General features: G+C 45.7%; 1 protein-coding gene across 1 annotated transcript in view; it reads right to left on the reverse strand.

The window, feature by feature from the left end:
• The window catches only part of NEMF (nuclear export mediator factor), a 37741-nt gene that overhangs the window by 3043 nt on the left and 11632 nt on the right, over window positions 1-23066 (reverse strand). Inside the window, exons 12-29 of the mRNA XM_083371364.1 lie at window positions 22559-22636; window positions 21530-21738; window positions 20451-20630; window positions 20146-20209; window positions 18676-18764; window positions 13115-13218; window positions 11290-11352; window positions 9727-9839; window positions 8366-8423; window positions 8130-8188; window positions 6911-7031; window positions 5936-6215; window positions 4591-4633; window positions 4450-4499; window positions 3865-4012; window positions 3209-3286; window positions 2572-2754; window positions 613-645 (exon numbers count right to left, since the gene is read on the reverse strand). Of these exons, the coding sequence (XP_083227490.1) occupies window positions 613-645; window positions 2572-2754; window positions 3209-3286; window positions 3865-4012; window positions 4450-4499; window positions 4591-4633; window positions 5936-6215; window positions 6911-7031; window positions 8130-8188; window positions 8366-8423; window positions 9727-9839; window positions 11290-11352; window positions 13115-13218; window positions 18676-18764; window positions 20146-20209; window positions 20451-20630; window positions 21530-21738; window positions 22559-22636 (1953 nt within the window). The remainder of the gene's footprint in view (window positions 1-612; window positions 646-2571; window positions 2755-3208; window positions 3287-3864; window positions 4013-4449; window positions 4500-4590; window positions 4634-5935; window positions 6216-6910; window positions 7032-8129; window positions 8189-8365; window positions 8424-9726; window positions 9840-11289; window positions 11353-13114; window positions 13219-18675; window positions 18765-20145; window positions 20210-20450; window positions 20631-21529; window positions 21739-22558; window positions 22637-23066) is intronic.

Below are 23066 nucleotides of genomic sequence, written 5' to 3' on the forward strand. Positions count from 1 at the left end.
TCTCCAAAGCGCCCGAAGGCAGGACAAGAAGCAACGGATAGAAACTAACCAAAGAGAGGAGCAACCTAGAACTAAGGAGAAACTTCCTGACAGTTAGAACAATTTTTTTTAATTCCATTTATATCCCGCCCTTCTCCGAAGACTCAGGGCGGCTTACAAGCTTAGCAGTAGCTAAGTGGAACAACTTGTCTCCAGAAGCTATGAATGCTCCAACACTGGAAGTTTTTATTTTTATTTTATTATTGTTGTTATATTGATCATCGCACAGTCAGCCAGATGTTCAGACTGGATTTGGCATTTTTGTCTATCTATCGAGTCCTTACCAAGGACCTGGGATAGACAGATGTGGATGTTTGATGATATTACAGATATCATTGCAGAATGGATGATTATTACTATTATTGTTGTTATTGTTATTGTTGTTATTGTTATTATCTTAAACAAGGTAGGTCCCACCTATCATCAACTGGGGGGAGATGAGGTTGCCACAAAAAGAGAAAAGCCATTTTCACCCCCAAGCTATGATGCCCTGCCATCAAATAAATAAATCTGAGGGTTTGCAAAGCCCTTTTCTCCCCACTAAATAAAAAGAAATAAGCAGCTCTAATTTACCTCATTTATGTTTTGATCTTGATCCTGCTCTTCCTGGAAGAATAAAAAACAAAACAAAACAAAAAAATATCAGACTTGAGTCAAGACAGAGAGAAAGGATTCCTGCGGGATTCCATTCAATCTTAAATTTTTTTGGAAAATTTTATTAAATATACATTTAAAAACAAAAGTGGACATGATTCAACTTCCCTAGCTACAACACTACTATTACTATTATCTTATGTTACAGAAAGAAATAACAAAAACCTAAAATACAATCTATAACAGGACAGAGTATAAAAAACTGTACATATAAGATCTGTCGGTTTTTTTAGTAAACTATCATTCAGTCCTCAGCGTTATATTCATGTATCTTCCAGAAATCTTTTTATTAGGGATTATTAACGATAATCTCAGTAAAGCATCTCTCTACTTATTAGTACATATCTTAACTGCAGCAAGACTACCATATGCCCAAAAATGGAAAAGAAAGGAAACACCCACTGAAGAAGAAATAATAGATAAAATTTCATCCTGCGCTGAAATGGACAGGTTAATCCTACAGATCAAAAAATAAGAACGAAACGGAGTATTATGAAATTTGGCAAAATTTGTACAATTGGCTAGAGTTAAGGAGGATCGCTGAGATGAACATTGTTTGATTGGTTGATAATGTAAGGATTTTTTATTAGCATCTATATAATGGACATTCAATCTTATTTTGAGTGCCCAGAAACTTGACACTTTTGGATTCCCTCACGGCTGCTGTCTTCTGCTCTTTGCTTTTCACGTAAAATGTATTTTATTCATTATTTCCATTTATATAGCTTTCTGTTTTTGCTTGCTTAGCTGTTTGTTTATTTAATGTTTCAATTTACATGGCTATCCATGAATTTCTAGATTCTGGTAAAATGACCCATCGGTTATAAGTTATATAATGAAAGCATGGGCTCAGCCTCACCTCCTGACCCCAGATTTGGCCAGCAAAACGAACTTCATAAGGCCTTATGAAAGGCCAACAGGTCAGGGCTAAACTGATCTCCAATGTTTATCAATTGTTCCAACTCTCTGCCTACTTATAAACTGTTAGGTTCATTTTCTAATAGGAAAACACTGTCTGTATTATCACTCCCTCTAACAACAAACCAAGTTACTGCATGCTAACAGAAATAGAACCCAAATAGCACCACAAAGAAATAACGGAGGGATGAACCCTTTAAAACAATAATAAAGGGGCAAAGGACTGACAGCTGCCTAAATGATGACTAAACTTAATTGACAATCTGTCACTCTGGAAAAGAAATAAAATTAGCAGAGCTAACGTGCTTCTCCCTTTACTAAATACTAAATATCATGACTAATGGAGAGAGGCCAGCCTAATTCTGAATATAAATTCTTGTCTGCTGCAAAGTTTTCACTTTGCTTTTGTGGTGTGACTTCAGACAGGATCTCACCACATCCTATTACGCAATGAATCTGCCTTCTGCAGCTCGCTGTGTGAAAAACAAACTGACCACATCAGTTCAAAAGCAGCTAACCATTTGTTTCTCGTAACAACTTACCAAATGAAGACACAGATTTAGCCATGAAAGCCAGAGTGCTCTTTGGATAATCCCCAGCAAGTGCTATTCAGTGTTCCTATATATGGAAGTTCTACTCTGCTGCCGTAGCCAGGTGGCCCAATTCTCCATGAATTTGTTACTCTAAAATAACTGATCTATAAACTTTCAGCTGATTTATGTGTGCCACTCACAGCAATGCTGTGTGAAAGGCAAGCATGTGATTGGTTTGCTTCCCTGGCATGTCTCTGGTGAGAAACTCTACAATCCAAGGTCTTTACATGGGCCTGCATATTGCCCTAACAGGAGACCTAGCCTGTACAGGCTGCCCTGCACACACAACTGATCAACAAAATGGCGAAGAAGTGTTGGGAATACAAGCCAGGAAAATGTTCCACAATTGCTTTATTAATCATTCTACCTTGTCATCCAAATGTTCATCCAAAGCAGCACCCTCTAACTCAGGGATTAATTCTCCTATCCTGGCACCCTGGCCGGGCTTCTGGTCCTTCCTCTGTTTCTGGCACTGTTTCTTGGTGGATTCTTGATTCGTTTTTCCTTTTTTGGTTTTCTTGGGTTTCTCTTCTTTGTTTGACCCTGCAGACTGAATGTCATGGTTCCGATTAATGAGACAGTTCAAACAACATTCGGGCATTGTTTTATCTAAAAAGTCTTAATAAGGAAACAAAGCATTGGCACTCATGGATGGATGCCAGAATCTGAATTCTCCTCCCTCTGACACCCCACATCATACTGAATCTCCCTCCCTTATTCACACATCATAAATCACATTTACCAAACAATTTAACACACGAAGTTTCACTTCCCTTCTGAAGCAGCTCCCTATCTTGTCAAAACATCTGGATTGCATTTCTCCCCCACCCCTTTTAGTGATTCAAAACCCAACAGTTAAAGCTGCTTTTTATATTGTCAGTGCAAAAACATGTCAATGTTTGCAGCATTGACACTGGATTTGGCAGACCAAAAGGATCAAAAGACAAATTTCATATTATATTTAAGGTGTGGGGGGGAGAGAGTCAACCCTATTTTTGCCTTACTCCCAACAGCTTCATGATCAGCTCCCGGTCCTCATCATCTTGATCCTTGTATTTCTCCTTGATTTTTTTCAGCTTGCTCTGCAGGCAAAAACAGAAGGGAGCGAAATTGAAAAGTCTCCTCACAAACCGCCTTTCTTAACCTGCCATGTTACACTTCAGCCACAATAATATCCACAGTTAATATAGCTTTGTCATATATTTGTCATATATCTTCTATGGTCTTCACATTGTGAAATGCAGACATTCTCAAGGAGTTTTGACTGAATTTAAGCATCGAAGAACTCAATCCATGGGGTTTTTTCGGCAACATTTGCCTGTTTACACAGATTACTCAGAAAGGTTGCAGTGATATCTGAAATGTCCAGGTAAAAGGCCAGGTGACCCTGCAGAATTGCAGCATTAAGAAGAATAAAGAGCTTTTGATCTCAGCACACACAAATTACAAACAGCCTGAACTGGCTTTCCCCATCATGAGGCCTTCCAAATGAGGTACAATTATTTGGAACTGTATTTCTATCATATTTGGGTGATGTTGGATTGTAGACGTCTGGCATAGTTTCTTGCTGAACTCTCAGTACTCCAAGAATCTTTAGTTTTGCCCACCTGGCTGATCAGGCTACCTGAGAAGTATCCAATATGCACGCAGTTCAGCTTACCTTTTGTCTCCTCTTCACGGGCTGCTGTGTACCAGCGCTCTTACAATCACTGGGAGAAAGCTGGAGCTGAGGAGAATTATCTTCATCCTTCCCTTTGGGAAGATCAGAATCATCCTGGTCGTTCGGTGGCTTCTTTTTCTTCAGCTCCCTAAGAAAAAGCAGAATTCCGTCCAATTTCTGCCAGCTAGCTGATTTATTTCCAAATATCAAGGATACCCCACTCTTAGAAGAGAGGGGAAGAAGACGACCTCAGGCTGGCAACAGCAGCCACAAACACACTCTCTTGCCATTGTGGGACTCCGTACTACATAAACCTCTTTGGGAAGGCAAAAAGGCAAGACAAAGGAGCCTCAAGGGCCATTTAGGAGTAAGCATGCATCTTGCAAGAGCTGTAACTATCCAGACAGTTGTAAAACTGCCTCTTAGAGCTAAATGTAAATCAGTATATCTCAACCGTGGCAACCTTAAGATGTGTGCACTTCAACTCCTTTGCCGGCTAAGGAATTCTAGGAGTTGAAATCCATACATCTTAAATTGCCAAGACTGAGAAATACTTCTCTAAATCTTCTGTCTACACCTCCTCACCTCCTCTCCTTGGCCGAGAGATGTCTCCGCCCCTGAGACTTGCTGTCACCCTACAAAAGAAAAGAAGAGTTGACTCTAGCAGTTTCTGCAGGATGAGCTGCAGCCAACAGAGTCTTCCACCAATAGCAACAAAGAGCTCACCAAACTTGAGATGTTATCTTTCAAAGCAAATTTCAGCTGTGATCTACAATAGAGAAGAAAGTTGGGGTTTTTTACAAGAACAGTCCAGTGAAAATGAAGTTTATTTGTTAAATATATTTGTAAGGTAAAGGTAAAGGTTTCCCCGCACATGCGTGCTAGTCGTTTCCGACTCTAGGGGCCGGTGCTTATCTCCATTTCAAAGCCGAAGAACCAGCGCTTGTCCAAGGACGTCTCCGTGGTCATGTGGCCGGCATGACTAGACGCCAAAGGCGCACGGAACGCTGTTACCTTCCCACCGTAGTGGTCCCTATTTTTCTACTTGCATTTTTACATGCTTTCGAACTGCTAGGTTGGCAGAAGCTGGGACGAGTAACAGGCGCTCACTCTGTTACGCGGCACTCAGGATTTGACCCGCCAAACTGCCGACCATCTGGTCGACAAGCTCAGCATCCTAACCCACTGAGCCACCGCGTCCCTTAAATATATTTGTACAGCCACTTATTTACCAAAAGGAGCTGAGTGGCAAACAAAAATACTATACAGTATAATTATTTAAAAGAATAAATTATGCTGAGGTCCTGTTAAAACTCACATCCATCCACCAACCAATCTGTGTCAGCTCTGTCAACATTCTGGCCCCCGAACCTGGGAGAAAGTCACGTCTTATCCTGAGGGCCAAAATGGCTGGAGCCAAATGCAAGCAAGAGGCCCATGTTTCCCTATGTGAAAGCAGCTGACTCCAAACATTTACGTAAGAAGGCAGAAGATACTTTTTAAACTTTCTTATATTTGCATTGACTTTTCTTACAGTTCTTTGTATACTTCCATTACAAAATGTAGATATTGGTGCCCACTGTGTCAGGTAGCACACTAAAGCTCTTATGTTCTTAGAACATGTGATTCGGCCAGCGTAGATCCTGTATACCTTTGACAGACATTGTTTCCCATCCTATACTGTACCATTCTTTCAGATTTATTTACTTATGTAATATGTCCTACATTTACAAAAGTGACTCAGGGCAGTGTGTAATAGTTAAAAACAGCAATTCAACAGTAACTAGAATGCCCCAAATCACAAACCTAAACCAATACATTAAAAAAATTAACGTTAGTTCCAAATTGTCAAACTATTTGAACAGCTTATTTTTTTAATGTACAGACATTATGCTCATTATACTCCTATTCATCCTGAATAAGAAGCAAAATTATTAAGGCAGAGGACTGTGGGAAGAACTGGGAAAACATTTCAGGAGAGCAGTGACAAAGACTAATGCCCAAATTTCACACTCATATTTGGCTCATATTCCAAATATAGTTTTGCGAATATAGTTCTGCTTTCTATTACCTTTGGGACTGAAGATGTGAAAGATCAATGGTTGTGTCTGGAAAAAGTATCTCTGAAGCATTCCTTGCCAGTTCCTCATCGTCATCCTCTTCCTCCAAAACCTCATTCTCTTCCTCAGACGATCCTTCCATGACCAAGGCATCTCCTGCCCCATTCCCATCACACTCTTCGTTATGTATTTCAGCAAAATGTTCTTCAATCTCAGGTTTATCTTGGTTCTCCTCTTTATGGGCATCATCATCATCATCATCACTGCTGGTTTCATCTCCCTCTGGTGCATCTTGTTAAAAGCCAAAGAAGGAACACATATCCAGTTGCGCTCATGATTTAAGTCAGGCAAGCAAACAGTCTTTTGAATTTAAAAAGAAGAAAAACATATTAACTGAAGAGGAGGACAAGATTTGCCTGAGAGGATCAAGAGAAGAGCAAGATCTCAAAGGAAGAGGACTTCACCTTGGAAAGACCCCGTCTGTGGAAGGCTTCACTTTAGAGCAGGGGTGTCAAACTCAGTTTCACTGAGGGCCCATCAGCATTGCGGTTGCCCTCAAGGGGCTGGGTGGGTATGGCCAGGGTGGGCATGGCCTACTGGGTGGGCGTGGCTAAAGTGCGTATGGCCTACTGGGTGGGCATGGCCAGCTCTACATCGTTCGCATCAAGGGTGCCTATGGGGGCCTGGGCAGGACAGATCTGAGGGTTTCTAGCAGAAGGAGGGTCTCTGGGCCAGGGCCAAGGCAGTGGGGGCCGTTCCCTCACTGTTTCCAGGATGGCTTCGCGGGCCGCATGAAACCACTTCGCGGGCCGGACCTGGTCCCCGGGCCTTGTGTTTGACATGTCTGCTTTAGAGGAATCAATAGAGCTTACTGGTCTCTTTTCTAGCAGGCCAGTCATGAAAAGAAAAGTCCCAGCAGAAGAAATGGCACCATGTATAAATGGAAGAAACATAACTTTCTTTGGCAGCACTAGGTTAAAACATACCCAAGGGCTCCGTTTCTTCTGCTGCCAGGTCACTGGTGGCACTGGTGACGGTCTCCATGTCTTCATCTTGCACTTTGATTTTCCGTTCACCCCTGTGTCTCCAAACACAGGATTCGTCCACCTGGAGACGGATAAAGAAAGTCGTGTCTTCCTTAGATATAGGCAGAGCTCTCAGCAGCTGACTGGTCACCTCACAGAAAAAAAATAAAAATAAAAAAGGGGGGAAGAAATACCTGGACCAGAAACTCCAACTGACAGACTAAGACCATAGCTTTTAAGAAGAGAATGGAGAGCCGTCTGTCTGAAGTGCTGTAGGGTTTTCTGCTTGAGCAGGGGGTTGGAGAAGGCCTTCAAGGTCCCTTCCAACTCTGATTTTCTGTTTGGAAAGGATCTTAAATTCAAGCTTAACCTAAAGTGAAATGCATTTTGTGTCTGAAATGTACAGGTTTTGAGAAAGGAGACTGGGCTAACTTTTCTTCCTAAAATCAAAAAATCATCACAGACTCAAATCTGTTAGGAAGTTATGGATGGAGCCTATTCTAAAGCCTCGTTATCATACAAGAGAGTTTTAATCAGGTTCTGTTGATTGATCCTTCCTTCCCCAACGGTTCTTTAAAATAAACAAACTTCCTTCAATTCACACATAGGGTCAGATTTTAAAAGAGACCGCACTAAAATTAACAAAGGCTATTTTAAAACGCATTACAGTCTGGAATATGTCTCTCTCTCTCTCTCTCTCTCTCTGTGTGTGTGTGTGTGTGTGTGTGTGTGTGTGTGTGTACACGTGTGCACACGTATGCGCATGTGCACCCACACAAGAGGGAGAGAAATACAACAAATGTAATTGAACAGACACACGTACATGAATTTGCAAGCAGCTAAGGCTGCTTTTACAAAACGTTATAAAACCCTCTGTGAACATACTGAAAAACATAAAGGTACAGGCATGTAAAGCTTAATAAAACCAAAAGATTTTACATTGGAAACAACAAAAAGGAACAAAGCACTACAGCTTTGTGGATGTCTGGTACACACAAGTGAAAGCTGCTAGGATTTCATTGAAATCACAACTACAACCTCACTTTCCTGGACGAGAAAATATTCTCTCTCCCAAAGGCAAGCTAGTAAGCAGCAGAGTCGAATATTTGAGAGGTCACACCTTGCATCTCATTTCTATACATCCCTAAAGAAGAAGCAACAACATAAGGGCACACAGTACCTTAAATAAGAAACTGAAGCCCATCATAAGATAAGAAGGGGGAAGAAAATTCTTTTTTCCTGGAGGAAAAGAAAAGAAAAGAAATTAGATTATAAGAGGTTTCCATAAAAAAAAGCAAATTCAGCTTCTTTAGAACATTAATATGAAGTCCGGTTCATAATTTCCCCTTCCCGCCAAACTCGGCTATGTGCACAACAGCCATCCTGGGTTGGGAAATGTCTCCTTGGAGATCTTACCTCTGATCATGAAGCTTCCAGTTGTCAGATATTCTCCAGTGGGAGCAGTTTTAGACACCTGCATGGAGGTTACCCAGATGATTAAACACCAATAACATCATACGCATCAAAGAGGGACCACAAAGGTTACCTTATCATAAAAGAAGTGGGAATGAGGGTTGGACATGTAACAGAAATGAAAGCCAGATTTTTCGGAAGAACTGTCCAACAAACGTTAACAGATCCACTAAGGGTTGCCATATAATGTGTTGGGATTCGAGAAGGGGGAACTACTAATTAAGCAACTGGAACTTTCATCCCTGGTGATTTCCAACAATTCCGTAGCTTTCAGGGAACACCCCCCCACACACACACACATACACACAAATCTGGAAAAACTTCTATGAAAAGCTTTTTACTTCTGAGACCAGTACTAGAGGAGCAACACAATTAAGTCTGTTGCCACTTGTCTCAATAAGATAATGTTCTCGATGTATTGGACTATTTATTCCTTTATTGTTTCATTTACATTCTGTCTTTCCTTTGGAAGTAGATCAGGTGTCTCCAACCTTGGCAACTTTATGGACTTATGGACTTCAACTCCCAAAATTCTGGGAGCTGAAGTCCACAAGTCTTAAATTTGCCAAGATTGGAGACCCCTGATGTAGATAACACTATATCAAGTGGGAGGTCTCCCTTAATAATATCCCCAAGTAGCCACCTTATGAAGTAGGATAGGCCAAGAAAGAGACAAGACATCTGTGAGATTGGCCAAAATTCAGCCAATGAGCTACGTTGTTGAATGAAGATTTGAATATAATCTTCCCTACTAAATTTAATCCCTAACTGTATGCTGGTTGGAGGATGAGTGGAACTGTACATCAGCATCTTTGGGAAAGGCTTCAGATTGAAAACAGGCCAATCTGTTGTAACAAAAGCACCCTATTATTCTACGGCCCTGTGCAGCCCTGGCAGAATGCTCCTGGAGCAGAGGCTACTTGATCATCTGCACAGTTACATAGATGCAAAATCTTATTGTCTGTGAAAAAGGAAAACGAAGCAAATTCCTTTTGTAACAGGAAGAGCACAAATAGAGGTAAACTTAATCAGGACAGCACAGAAAAAGCCAGAAGTAGCCTTGACTAGATCTGCATGCCAGCACAGGAGAGCAGGAATGCATGGTAAAGAACTAAAGTCAAAAAAGCCACAGCTCTGAAAGCAATTACTGTAGGAAGTTATGGTAGTCTTGCAATTATTCAGTGTTAAAAAAATATTTTTGTTATGTTCCAAAAAAAGGCCTCTGTAGAATCCCCAGTAAAATGTTTCATTTCTTAAAATCAAGTCAGACCCTTAGATAAAGCAGCTGCCCATGACTTCATTACCTGATTATGATACACCCACCAGGCGCTAGTGATCACCCGAGCATCCCAGGCTGCGCTGTAACACAGGGCCATTGTGCCTGCCTCAGTGAGTGTCCGTGGAGGGATACGATCTCCTGAAACAGCAAGACCAAAAGTTGGCTACTATTACAGACTTTCGCCACCAACTTGACTTTTAACTTTTCTTTGTGCTAAATCCCGCAAAAGTCAGGACGGGAGGGGTTAAGGAACATTTACTAGAAGCTGTACTTGTTTTTAAACTGCAGTCAAGAAAAAAAAGACACTAATTTGACTTAAGAAATCTGCCCTCTGGAAAGTAGAAGAGAAAATAAACCTAGACCACAGGTCTGCAACCCGCGGCTCCGGAGCCGCATGCGGCTCTTTCAGCCATCTCCTGCGGCTCCCAGTCCTCTGCCATGTGCAGTCCAAAAAAAAAAGTGGGACTAAAAAAGTTCAACCAATCAATTCAAATATGCAGGGTAGGTGCATATCTCGCCTTGGCTCCACTCTTCAGTCAAACCCTGTTCTGCGCATGCACACATGTACGCACATGTGCACACATTTTTTGCGGCTCCCAGTTTTTCCTTTTGTGAGGGAACCGGTTCCGAGTGGCTCTTTCACTGTTTCAGGTTGCTGACCCCTGACCTAGACCATGGAGCTCCTTATTTGACAGCATTTGGGATGGTGAACATTTAGGTGTATGAATTATTCTAAAATCCCTGATAAGTCTGAAAAAGTGATATCCTGAAAGAGCCATGCCCAACGTCTTTTTGTTTTTGACCATAGCAAATGGTCTGGAATATTGCCCCAGGTTCAACTTTGCATGCTACGCTTATAGGATGATGAGCACACTTGGAAGAAAAGTCTGATCATATGCTTCAGGGCACTCAATAACCAATATGCCAAGCCCAAGTCCTACTAGTGGCCTCCAGTAACTGATATTCACAAGAATTTTTGAAGGTACGTACACTGTATAAAAGCTGCTCTGATTTTGTCAGAAGGAACGTTCAGATACAATATGATGAATAAAGAGGTCACTTTGTCTCAGCTTTCCCTGTCCTGATGCTCTTCAAAGGGGGTGGCTACAATTCCCATCACATGGGAGATGCATTGGAGGGGGGGGGGAAAGCTGCCCCATTGAGATCTTGGGGGTTCTTGCCCACTTATGGCTATCTCCCAAAAGATATGTAGCAGGCTTTTCAAAGGAGAGAGGTTCTTCAACTACACGTATCATTTATCAAGAAAACAGAATTTAGGTTCAATTTGTATCAGCTCTAATGCAACTAAGCAAGATGCTCAGGAGTACAAGTAATTTCAAAAAAATTACTTATTGGACAATCTCAGTCAGGGATGCCATCTTGTTAAAACAAGTTCCCTTAAAATTCTATTTCTTAACCTCTCCTTCTCTAAACTTGCAAAAAAAAAATCAGACCAGTTTAAAACGATCCTTTGGCCCACAACCTATTGATCCAATGTAAGCATTAACCCAAAGGTTTTGAAAGCAGTTAAGAATCTCTAACCTTTAATGGGCCCTTTGCTTTAAGCACTGCTCCCTACAATCATTACCTGATAGATTCTTAATGACACAACTGGTTGCTCCATGGAGATCAGCGTGGACGTAAATGTCACCTTATATGGAAGAAACAGGAAAGAGCAATTACGATGATAGAACAAAAATATGCACCGATAGAAGTTATGTATTTTCTGGCTTAGTTGTTAAGAAGATATACTGTAACACAAAAGGGATTACGTAATCATTCTCCAGTCTATGAAAATATTATTTAAAGTTGCATTGCTGTTGAAATGGCTCATCAGTAACCCCATCCGGAATGCCACATTTAGCAGAAAATCACACAGTATTAGTAATACGGCTATAAACTACCGTAATCAGGGCTACTTTTTCAATGGCTTTACATTTGCACTTCACATATATTTTGTTTTTTGCTTGTTCTCTAGACTGTAACAAATAATATGTACCTGTATATACTTGAGTATAAGCCGACTCGAGTATAAGCCGAGACCCCTAATTTTACCCCAAAAAACTGGAAAAAATTATTGACTCAAGTATAAGCCGAGTATATCTTAGCAACATATCTATATTCTGTGCCACGACGAGCCGCTCGTTGACTCTAGCAGCATCCCGGAGCTGGCTCGGGCCGCGGTTCGCAGGGTCCGCTCATCAGGCTGCCAGGCTTCCTGGCAGCACATCCCGCAGGGAAGGTCTGCTAGGGAGGCGGCAGTCAAGCGTTGTTTCCCTCCTCGTGCGTGTGTGTGTGTGTGTGTGTGTGTGTGTGTGTGTGTGTGAGAGAGAGAGAGAGAGAGAGAGAGAGAGAGAGAGAGAGAGAGAGAGAGAGAGAGAGAGAGAGAGAGAGAGAGACCTGCGGGAACGGCTGGTAGAGGTGGCGGCAGTCCGGCGTTTCCCCCCCTCATGCATGCGTGCGTGTGTCAGACCCGCGGGAATGGCTGGTAAGGAAGCGGCGTCCCCCCCCTCCTGTGTGTCGGGCCCACGGGGCTTGACACACAGAGAAACGCAAATGCCGGACTGCCGCCACCTTTACTAGCCATTCCTGCGGGTCTGACACACACACACACACACGCACGAGGGGGAGAAACAACGCTGGACTGCCGCCACCTCTACCAGCTCTGCAAGCCTTTGCTGCCCCTTCTCTCCGCTGCCTGGCCTGAACAAAGAGGAGCCGAAGGGAGCAGCTCTGCAAGGCTCTGCCGCTCCCTTCTCTCAGCAGCCTGGCCCGAACGAAGGGACGCCCCTTCGTTCGGAACAGGCAGCGGAGAGAAGGGGCGGCAGAGGCTTGCAGAGCTGGTAGAGGCGGCGGCAGTCCAGCGTTGTTTCTCCCCCTCGTGTGTGTGTGTGTGTGTGTGTGTGTGTGTGTGTCAGACCCGCAGGAATGGCTAGTATAGGTGGCGGCAGTCCGGCATTTGCGTTTCTCTGTGTGTCAAGCCCCATGCCGCTTCCCTACCAGCCATTCCCGTGGGTCTGACACACACACGCACGCACGAGGGGGAGAAACAACACTGGACTGCCGCCACCTCTACCAGCTCTGCAAGGCTCTGCCGCTCCCTTCTCTCAGCACCCTGGCCCGAACGAAGGGACAGTTCTTTTTTTTTTGTTCACGGGAGTATAAGCCGAAGTGGATTTTTCAGCCCAAAAAGTGGGCTGAAAAATTCGGCTTATACTCAAGTATATACGGTACTGAACAAGGCATGATCAACATCTAACGGCATTAACAACGCATCAAGCTGATATCATACAGAACAATGTCAGAGCTGAATTCAACACGCTTTTAATGAATACTTAAACATCACATAGGATTCTATTCAATGTTAAATACATTTAGCAGTATTCTGGATTAATGTGAAACAAGTCACTCACCTGGCTTTAAGTATCGCTTGACAATTATTTCATTTTGTTGTTGGTCTCTTCCAGCTATAACAAGGTAATTTTCAGAGCTAATGAACCACAGGAATTTCTCAAACCTGTCACAATAATCAAGTCAAAACAAAATCATTCATCATTGGAATAGTTTTAAAATATTGATAAGTAGTTTATCATAATTGAAAGAATCCACAGTTTAAACCCATATTTTAAAAACATTCATATGTTAAAGAATCAAGATATAGGAATAGTAGTAGAAAGTTTCTATTTTCTAGCTCACTGAGTGATTTTGGGCCAGTCACTTTCTGACAGTCCAATAAAACTCAGACAGTTTTATTGTAAGGGGGGGGGGAAGGAGAGAGTATACATATACCCCCTTGAGCTTCTGAATGAAAGACAAAATATAAATTACACAGAAATAATATCAGAGGAACGTGTACATATGAACACAAGTGGCACTTTTTAAAAGTGCTTTAAATGATAGCTATGGGATCAATCTATCTAAAACATCTCCAATTTATGTCCTTCAAAAGTTTTGGGACTATAACTAGTCATGCTGGCTGTCAATCTTTTGAGCTGATAGACATCAAGTTAAGAAACTTTGTTCTAAAATATAGCAAAGGAAGGAAAATGCTCAATTCATCCTCTGGCCAAAAAAAAAAATAAAACAGAAGTTGTGATTACTGTACTTTCTCTGTACTAGGCACATACCCATAGCCTCCAAAGTCCTAGAACAAGACAATATTTAGGGGGTGGAAAAACTGGGCTTTTCAAAATTATAGTATACATGCATAATTTGTTGCCATTATTTCGAACTTTTGTAAGGGGTGCGAGAATACCGTATATACTTGAGTATAAGCCGACTCGAGTATAAGCCGAGACCCCCAATTTCACCCCCCAAAACTGGAAAAAGTTGGTGACTTGAGTATAAGCCGATCCGCTGTTCTGCAAGCCTCCGTCGCCGGCTGCTTCGTTCCGCAGCGGAAAGAAGCAGGCAGGCTGCTTCGTTCCGCAGCGGAAAGAAGCAGCCTGCTTCGTTCAGGCTGCTTCGTTCCGCAGCGGAAAGAAGCAGCCAGGCTGCTTCTTTCCGCTGCGGAAAGAAGGCTGCTTCTTTCCGCAGTGGAAAGAAGCAGCCTGCTTCGTTCAGGCTGCTTCGTTCCGCAGCGGAAAGAAGCAGGCAGGCTGCTTCGTTCCGCAGCGGAAAGAAGCAGGCAGGCTGCTTCTTTCCGCTGCGGAAAGAAGGCTGCTTCTTTCCGCAGCGGAAAGAAGCAGCCTGCTTCGTTCAGGCTGCTTCGTTCCGCAGCGGAAAGAAGCAGGCAGGCTGCTTCTTTCCGCTGCGGAAAGAAGGCTGCTTCTTTCCGCAGCGGAAAGAAGCAGCCTGCTTCGTTCAGGCTGCTTCGTTCCGCAGCGGAAAGAAGCAGGCAGGCTGCTTCTTTCCGCTGCGGAAAGAAGGCTGCTTCTTTCCGCAGTGGAAAGAAGCAGCCTGCTTCGTTCAGGCTGCTTCGTTCCGCAGCGGAAAGAAGCAGGCAGGCTGCTTCGTTCCGCAGCGGAAAGAAGCAGGCAGGCTGCTTCTTTCCGCTGCGGAAAGAAGGCTGCTTCTTTCCGCAGTGGAAAGAAGCAGCCTGCTTCGTTCAGGCTGCTTCGTTCCGCAGCGGAAAGAAGCAGGCAGGCAAGGCACGGAGATCCGGAGACCTGCCGACGTTTGGGGAGGTTTGGGGAGGTGCCCAAACCTCCCCAAACGTCAGCAGGTCTCCGGATCTCCTCCCCAAACCTCCCCAAACGTCGGCAGGTCTCCGTTCCTCCTGCCGACCTTTGGGGAGGTTTGGGCGCCTCCCCAAACCTCGGCAGGTCTCCGTTCCTCCGCGCAGACCTGCCGACCTTTGGGGAGGTTTGGGCGCCTCCCCAAACCTCCCCAAACCTCGGCAGGTCTCCGTTCCTCCTGCCGACCTTTGGGGAGGTTTGGGCGCCTCCCCAAACCTCCCCAAACCTCGGCAGGTCTCCGTTCCTCCTGCCGACCTTTGGGGAGGTTTGGGGAGGCCCAAACCTCCCCAAAGGTCGGCAGGAGGAACGGAGACCTGCCGAGGTTTGGGGAGGTTTGGGGAGGCGCCCAAACCTCCCCAAAGGTCGGCAGGAGGAACGGAGACCTGCCGAGGTTTGGGGAGGCGCCCAAACCTCCCCAAAGGTCGGCAGGAGGAACGGAGACCTGCCGAGGTTTGGGGAGGTTTGGGGAGGTGCCCAAACCTCCCCAAAAGTCGGCAGGAGGAACGGAGACCTGCCGAGGTTTGGGGAGGCGCCCAAACCTCCCCAAAGGTCGGCAGGAGGAACGGAGACCTGCCGAGGTTTGGGGAGGTTTGGGGAGGTGCCCAAACCTCCCCAAACGTCGGCAGGTCTGCGCGGAGGAACGGAGACCTGCCAAGGTTTGGGGAGGTTTGGGGAGGCGCCCAAACCTCCCCAAAGGTCGGCAGGAGGAACGGAGACCTGCCGAGGTTTGGGGAGGTTTGCGGAGGCGCCCAAACCTCCCCAAAGGTCGGCAGGAGGAACGGAGACCTGCCGAGGTTTGGGGAGGTTTGGGGAGGCGCCCAAACCTCCCCAAAGGTCGGCAGGAGGAACGGAGACCTTCCAAGGTTTGGGGAGGTTTGGGGAGGTTTGGGGAGGCGCCCAAACCTCCCCAAAGGTCGGCAGGAGGAACGGAGACCTGCCAAGGTTTGGGGAGGTTTGGGGAGGCGCCCAAACCTCCCCAAACGTCGGCAGGTCTGCGCGGAGGAATGGAGACCTGCCGAGGTTTGGGGAGGTTTGGGGAGGCGCCCAAACCTCCCCAAAGGTCGGCAGGAGGAACGGAGACCTGCCGAGGTTTGGGGAGGCTTGGGGAGGCGCCCAAACCTCCCCAAAGGTCGGCAGGTCTGCGCGGAGGAACGGAGACCTGCCGAGGTTTGGGGAGGTGCCCAAACCTCCCCAAAGGTCGGCAGGAGGAACGGAGACCTGCCGAGGTTTGGGGAGGTTTGGGGAGGCGCCCAAACCTCCCCAAAGGTCGGCAGGTCTGCGCGGAGGAACAGAGACCTGCCGAGGTTTGGGGAGGTGCCCAAACCTCCCCAAAGGTCGGCAGGAGGAACGGAGACCTGCCGAGGTTTGGGGAGGTTTGGGGAGGCGCCCAAACCTCCCCAAACGTCGGCAGGTCTGCGCGGAGGAACGGAGACCTGCCGAGGTTTGGGGAGGCGCCCAAACCTCCCCAAACGTCGGCAGGAGGAACGGAGACCTGCCGAGGTTTGGGGAGGTTTCGGGAGGCGCCCAAACCTCCCCAAAGGTCGGCAGGAGGAACGGAGACCTGCCGAGGTTTGGGGAGGTTTGGGGAGGCGCCCAAACCTCCCCAAAGGTCGGCAGGAGGAACGGAGACCTGTCGAGGTTTGGGGAGGTTTGGGGAGGCGCCCAAACCTCCCCAAAGGTCGGCAGGAGGAACGGAGACCTGCCGAGGTTTGGGGAGGCGCCCAAACCTCCCCAAAGGTCGGCAGGAGGAACGGAGACCTGCCGAGGTTTGGGGAGGTTTGGGGAGGCGCCCAAACCTCCCCAAAGGTCGGCAGGAGGAACGGAGACCTGCCGAGGTTTGGGGAGGTTTGGGGAGGCGCCCAAACCTCCCCAAAGGTCGGCAGGAGGAACGGAGACCTGCCGAGGTTTGGGGAGGTTTGGGGAGGCGCCCAAACCTCCCCAAACGCCGGCAGGTCTGCGCGGAGGAACGGAGACCTGCCGAGGTTTGGGGAGGTTTGGGGAGGCGCCCAAACCTCCCCAAAGGTCGGCAGGAGGAACGGAGACCTGCCGAGGTTTGGGGAGGTTTGGGGAGGCGCCCAAACCTCCCCAAAGGTCGGCAGGAGGAACGGAGACCTGCCGAGGTTTGGGGAGGTTTGGGGAGGCGCCCAAACCTCCCCAAAGGTCGGCAGGAGGAACGGAGACCTGCCAAGGTTTGGGGAGGTTTGGGGAGGCGCCCAAACCTCCCCAAAGGTCGGCAGGAGGAACGGAGACCTGCCGAGGTTTGGGGAGGTTTGGGGAGGCGCCCAAACCTCCCCAAACGTCGGCAGGTCTGCGCGGAGGAACGGAGACCTGCCGAGGTTTGGGGAGGTTTGGGGAGGCGCCCAAACCTCCCCAAAGGTCGGCAGGAGGAACGGAGACCTGCCGAGGTTTGGGGAGGTTTGGGGAGGCGCCCAAACCTCCCCAAAGGTCGGCAGGTCTGCGCGGAGGAACGGAGACCTGCCGAGGTTTGGGGAGGTGCCCAAACCTCCCCAAAGGTCGGCAGGAGGAACGGAGACCTGCCGATCTTTGGGGAGGTTTGGGGAGGCGCCCAAACCTCCCCAAAGGTCGGCAGGTCTGCGCGGAGGAATGGAGACCTGCCGAGGTTTGGGGAGGTGCCCAAACCTCCCCAAAGGTCGGCAGGAGGAACGGAGACCTGCCGAGGTTTGGGGAGGTTTGGGGAGGCGCCCAAACCTCCCCAAACGTCGGCAGGTCTGCGCGGAGGAACGGAGACCTGCCGAGGTTTGGGGAGGCGCCCAAACCTCCCCAAACGTCGGCAGGAGGAACGGAGACCTGCCGAGGTTTGGGGAGGTTTGGGGAGGCGCCCAAACCTCCCCAAAGGTCGGCAGGAGGAACGGAGACCTGCCGAGGTTTGGGGAGGCACCCAAACCTCCCCAAAAGTCGGCAGGTCTGCGCGGAGGAACGGAGACCTGCCGAGGTTTGGGGAGGTTTGGGGAGGCGCCCAAACCTCCCCAAACGTCGGCAGGTCTCCGTTCCTCCGCGGCCTGCCTGCCTGCTTCTTTCCGCTGCGGAAAGAAGCAGGCAGGCAAGGCACGGAGGTCCGGAGACCTGCCGACGTTTGGTGAGGTTTGGGGAGGTGCGCGCGCACCTCCCCAAACCTCCCCAAACTTCGGCAGGTCTCCGGATGGCGGTGGCTTGGGAGAGGTGCGCGCGATCCCGGAAGCACCAAAGCCTCGGCCGCGCACAAGTCCTCGGTAAGTTTTTTTGTTGACTGGAGTATAAGCCGAAGTGGAATTTTTCAGCCCAAAAAGTGGGCTGAAAAATTCGGCTTATACTCAAGTATATACGGTATATCAGAAGCATACTATGGGTGTTGGGTACAGAAAGGTTTGGGAGTGGCTGTCCTAGAACAAGGGTGTATAACTTCCTTCAGCCTGAGGAACCTTAGCAATAGTACAGCATATCGAGAACTATACTTCAAAACTACGTAGGGCCAAATCCTGTTTCCCGGGAAGGAGGTGCAGGAATTTTAAGGGATGAGTGGATACCTTAAATATCTGCGAGATTTTAAAACACCCGTTTTGCTTCTTATTATCGCCAATCCTATCAAATATAAACAAACGTTGCGCCCAACCAATCAAGGCAGGGCTCTGTGGACTTCAAAAGTGATGTCTGCACCCTTGCATTAGTATCATAAGTTCTAGAATAACTGAATACTCAGTCAATGCTGTGTCACATCTGTTTTCAACTCCCTATTTTCTCCCTCAAAAAAGTAAGGTACTCAGTGGGGTGCTTGCTTATTCCCATTGCAGGAAACTCACCAGTAAACCTTTCTAGCCTTCTGAATGGTAGAAACTGTTTGGACTTCTTTCAGTGTTTGCTTGGTCTTCTTTTCTGCTGATTTGAAAGCCTGTATGGATGAACAAAAAGGGATGCAGTGGCTCAGTGGGTTAGGATGCTGAGCTTGTCGATCAGAAGGTTGGCAGTTTGGCAGGTCGAATCCCGAGTGCCACGTAACAGTGAGCGCCTGTTACTCATCCCAGCTTCTGCCAACCTAGCAGTTCGAAAGCACGTAAAAATGCAAGTAGAAAAATAGGGACCACTACGGTGGGAAGGTAACAGTGTTCCGTGCGCCTTTGGCGTCTAGTCATGCCGGCCACATGACCACGGAGACGTCCTCGGACAAGCGCTGGCTCTTCGGCTTTGAAACGGAGATGAGCACCGGCCCCTAGAGTCGGAAACGACTAGCACACGTGTGCGGGGGAACCTTTACCTTTACTTTTATAGATGAACAAAACAAAACCATCCACCAGTTCTTCTTTTAAAGAAACAATTCAGTCTACACCCAGGAAACACGAATCAAACAAAGCTGTCCAAAAATAGCCAGCTCTTCCTAGATACCAATGTATTCTTCTTCTACTAACTGCAATCCAGGTTATTTTTCTGAATTTCCTTACACCCTAACGCTGCTACATTTATGGTACTTTTGATCACCTTTCTCAGTCTGCCTATATTTTAGTACAAGCTCTCATCTTGCATGACTTATATCTAGAATTTGTAACACGCTGTCTTATGGGCATCTACGAATCCACTAACACTTCTATCAGCCCTGTTAATTAATTTCTAATGCTCATGTGATTAACAAAGTTGCATATTGGAAAAGAAACGAAAAGCCTCCGGCATTATCTTTACTTCCAAGACAATCCCTTGACTCCAAAAGGGCTCAAAAGTATGCCACATGAAAAAAATGAGAACTAGTTTCAGGTCAGTGCTCTGTTTAAAAATGTGCCCATTTGCTCAGAAAATAAAACCACAAAGATAAAATGGGAAATGGAAGACTTTATCTTGGAAGGCTAGTGAATAAATGTGGAGCATTTTCACTCGTAGGCCTTCTGGTAAAGGAGTATTTGATGATGGGCCACACTTACTGCAATAGCAACCCGCCAAATGCACCCACCAGTCAAGCAAGTGTAGATATTCCTGGCTGAACCCAAGTTAAAACACTAAACCTCTTGATTTTAACCACTGCTTGACAGTAGTTCCAGATTTGAAAAGGGAACCTAATTATTTTGCAAAGCCATCTCCTTCAGCCTGATTAATGTGCCACTACATATAAATGGTGCAGCTGATTAAATCAAAGGCACAGAGCTTCAGGAAAACTGAAATTACTGGTATATCAGTCTGAGTAGAGATTACTAAGATTGCTGTTCTAATTTCTTTTCCCGTAAATAATAATAATAATAATAATGATGATGATGATGATGATGAAAGCAAGAAAGCCACAAATGTACCTTTTCGGCTGCTTCCACGGTTTTCTGGGTTTTTCTGGCTGCATGTCTCTTGTGATCATAATATCTGAAAAACATAAAAGCATGTCATGTCTCTAGGCCAACCCTCTCCCCATTAAGAGCACATTTCAACGTAGATGCAAGATATCACATTTGCCCATCCTGCATGATTTGATTGACATTCACTGGGAAGAAAATAGTGGATTTAAATAGAAAGCAAACTGTGGCCTCACTTTAATCCTTGAACCAATCTGTCCAAAAGGCCCCACTTTTAAAGGTATGCCAGCCAATTCTTACCCTTTTCTTACTTTTTGGCATTTGCGTAAGCTGACAAGCTGAGATCCACATCCACCAGCATAGGGTGATTCTTCAGAGGCTTCTGGAGTTGTTGGCCTTTCTTCTTCTTTTTCTTCCCCTTTGATTCTTCTACTTTAGGTTTTTCCTCCTCCTCTTCCTCTTCTTCCTCTTCTGAGATCACATACGGATTTCTAATCCAGCAAAAATAAATAAATAAATCATGTTTTTGCTGACCAAAAGCATCTCTTTTAATAATAATTTTTTTAAAAAATTAATGTATTTCATATTCAGGAGGATAACTGAGTAAATTTGATCGCAATTTTTCATTCTGGTTCTGTTCTACGTTCCTGAAGATATACAGTAAAAATTTGCATGGTTAGCACAAGTTAATGATGGGGTTTTGGGGGGCCTGGGTTTGATTTGGTCTTGACCTTTTATTTCCATGTAGCTTCAAAAGTTTGAAAGTTAACACAGCCATTTTCAGAGTGGTGAGTTCTACAACTATAATTTCAATTTAACAATCATCTATTCCTAATCTTGAAATTGCTAGACTACATCTCCCAAGATCCTTAAGGTATGATCATTCTAACTGATCTAGATGAGAACTGAAGCCTAATATCTGGATGTCAACAGATTCCCTTCCATTTTATTAAAATACAATATTGCCTTCATAGGCAAATCCTAGTTCCATTTTGAGGGACACCGTGGCTCAGTGGGTTAGGACGCTGAGCTTGTCGATCAGAAGGTCGGCAGTTTGGCGGGTCGAATCCCAAGTGCCGAGTAACAGAGTGAGCGCCTGTTACTTGTCCCAGCTTCTGCCAACCTAGTAGTTCGAAAGCACGTGAAAATGCAAGTAGAAAAATAGGGACCACTACGGTGGGAAGGTAACAGCATTCCGTGCGCCTTTGGCGTCTAGTCATGCCGGCCACATGACCACGGAGACGTCCTCGGATAAACGCTGGCTCTTTGGCTTTGAAACGGAGATGAGCACCGCCCCCTAGAGTTGGAAACGACTAGCACGCATGTGCGGGGGAACCTTTACCTTTACGTTCCATTTTGGGGCCTTCCTCTCATCTGCTTGGTAACTTACTTTAAGAGCATTGTGATATGGTTTGTCTGCAGCTTCAGTTCTTTGATGGCACTTGCCACTGGATCTCCTTGGGCCTGGGCTTCCTTGACAATGACTCCAATCTCTGTCCAATCAATCTGGTTAGCTAAGGCACTGCGGACCACCTGGATGGCTCGATCAACTATCTCCAGGTTCATTTCCACAAGCTCACCTTTCACCTTGTCAATTTCCTTTGGAAAGTAAAGGAGACAGTGTCGCTGTTGAGTCATTGCTTTTCCCTTTATCACGAAGAACTCGCTAAAGACTTCAGAGCTGAATGGGCTGAGAGTTAGTGTCTGGATGTTAGTTGTGTTATGAGTATTGTGCTACAGGAACACGAGTTTTCAAGAACTGGTAGAACACCACTGTTCAAAAATAACTAGAGGACTGAAATAACAAATTATGGGATTTAAAAGGGGAAGATTCAGGGGGGACAAAAGAGAGTCAGGTATTGCAATTGTATAGATCAAGAGCAAAAAAAAGATTTAGTTTATCTGGAAATATAAAATGGCTATGCCCGTTTTAATAAACTGAGAAATGGATGTAGTCCTGATCACAAATGATCCTTTGTGAAAAATAGGCTGTCCCTAAATCAAGGTTAAGTCTGGCAGATTTATTGATTACAATCCTCATTCACAAAATTCTTAGTGGTTTACAATCTGCAGAGATATTTAGCTGTCTACCATACCATGACTATGTAGTCATTTAGCATGACTACATGGTCATTCTAACAGTTCTGAGGGAAAGGTGTGTGTGTGTCTAAGTGTATATACAAACATGACAGAAACACACAAAAGAGATGTACACCCTGATCTTCTTCCAAATATATGAAGCTGAAGCCACAGTAAACTGCTCATTTAGCCCAGCATTTCCACTCCAGCAAGCATTACCTTTCAGTATGAACACATTATTTTACCGAAATTAGGCTAGAATTCCTTGAATGGGAAGCACAAACTGAGATTGTGCAATAATGCTGTCTTCCATTGGACTTAAAGGAAGTGATGTTTCTACCTGAGCTTGATGAAGAGCTTCTAATCGGTATTCGTGGTCCTTCCGCACATTTTCCAGCTTTTTCAGTGCTTGTTTTTCCTTTCAAGAAAAAGCACAGAGGTGGGAGAAGAAACATACTGATTTGAGCCTTCTCCTAACATAGGCAGAGGAAGTAAATTGTAAAATGAGAAGAACTGAAGGCAATGGCAACATTTGAAAACAGGGCAAAAAGCAATGTTAGTTTATTTTAAATTCTGGATTTGGGAAAAGTGTAGCATAGGTCTCTCTTTCTCCATCTTAACACACCCTCCACCTCCCTGTATACTGAATGAATGAATGAATGAATGAATGAATGAATGCGCGCACACACACACACACACACACACACACACACACACAGAGTGATGGAAGAAATTTTTTGATCCCCTGCTGATTTTGTACATTTGCCCAGTGACAAAGAAATGATGAGTCTATAATTTTAATGATAGGTTTATTTTAACAGTGAGAGACAGAATAACAACACAAAAAT

This window comes from Vipera ursinii (assembly GCF_947247035.1).
Source record: "Vipera ursinii genome assembly, chromosome: 1".
NCBI lineage: Eukaryota > Metazoa > Chordata > Lepidosauria > Squamata > Viperidae > Vipera > Vipera ursinii.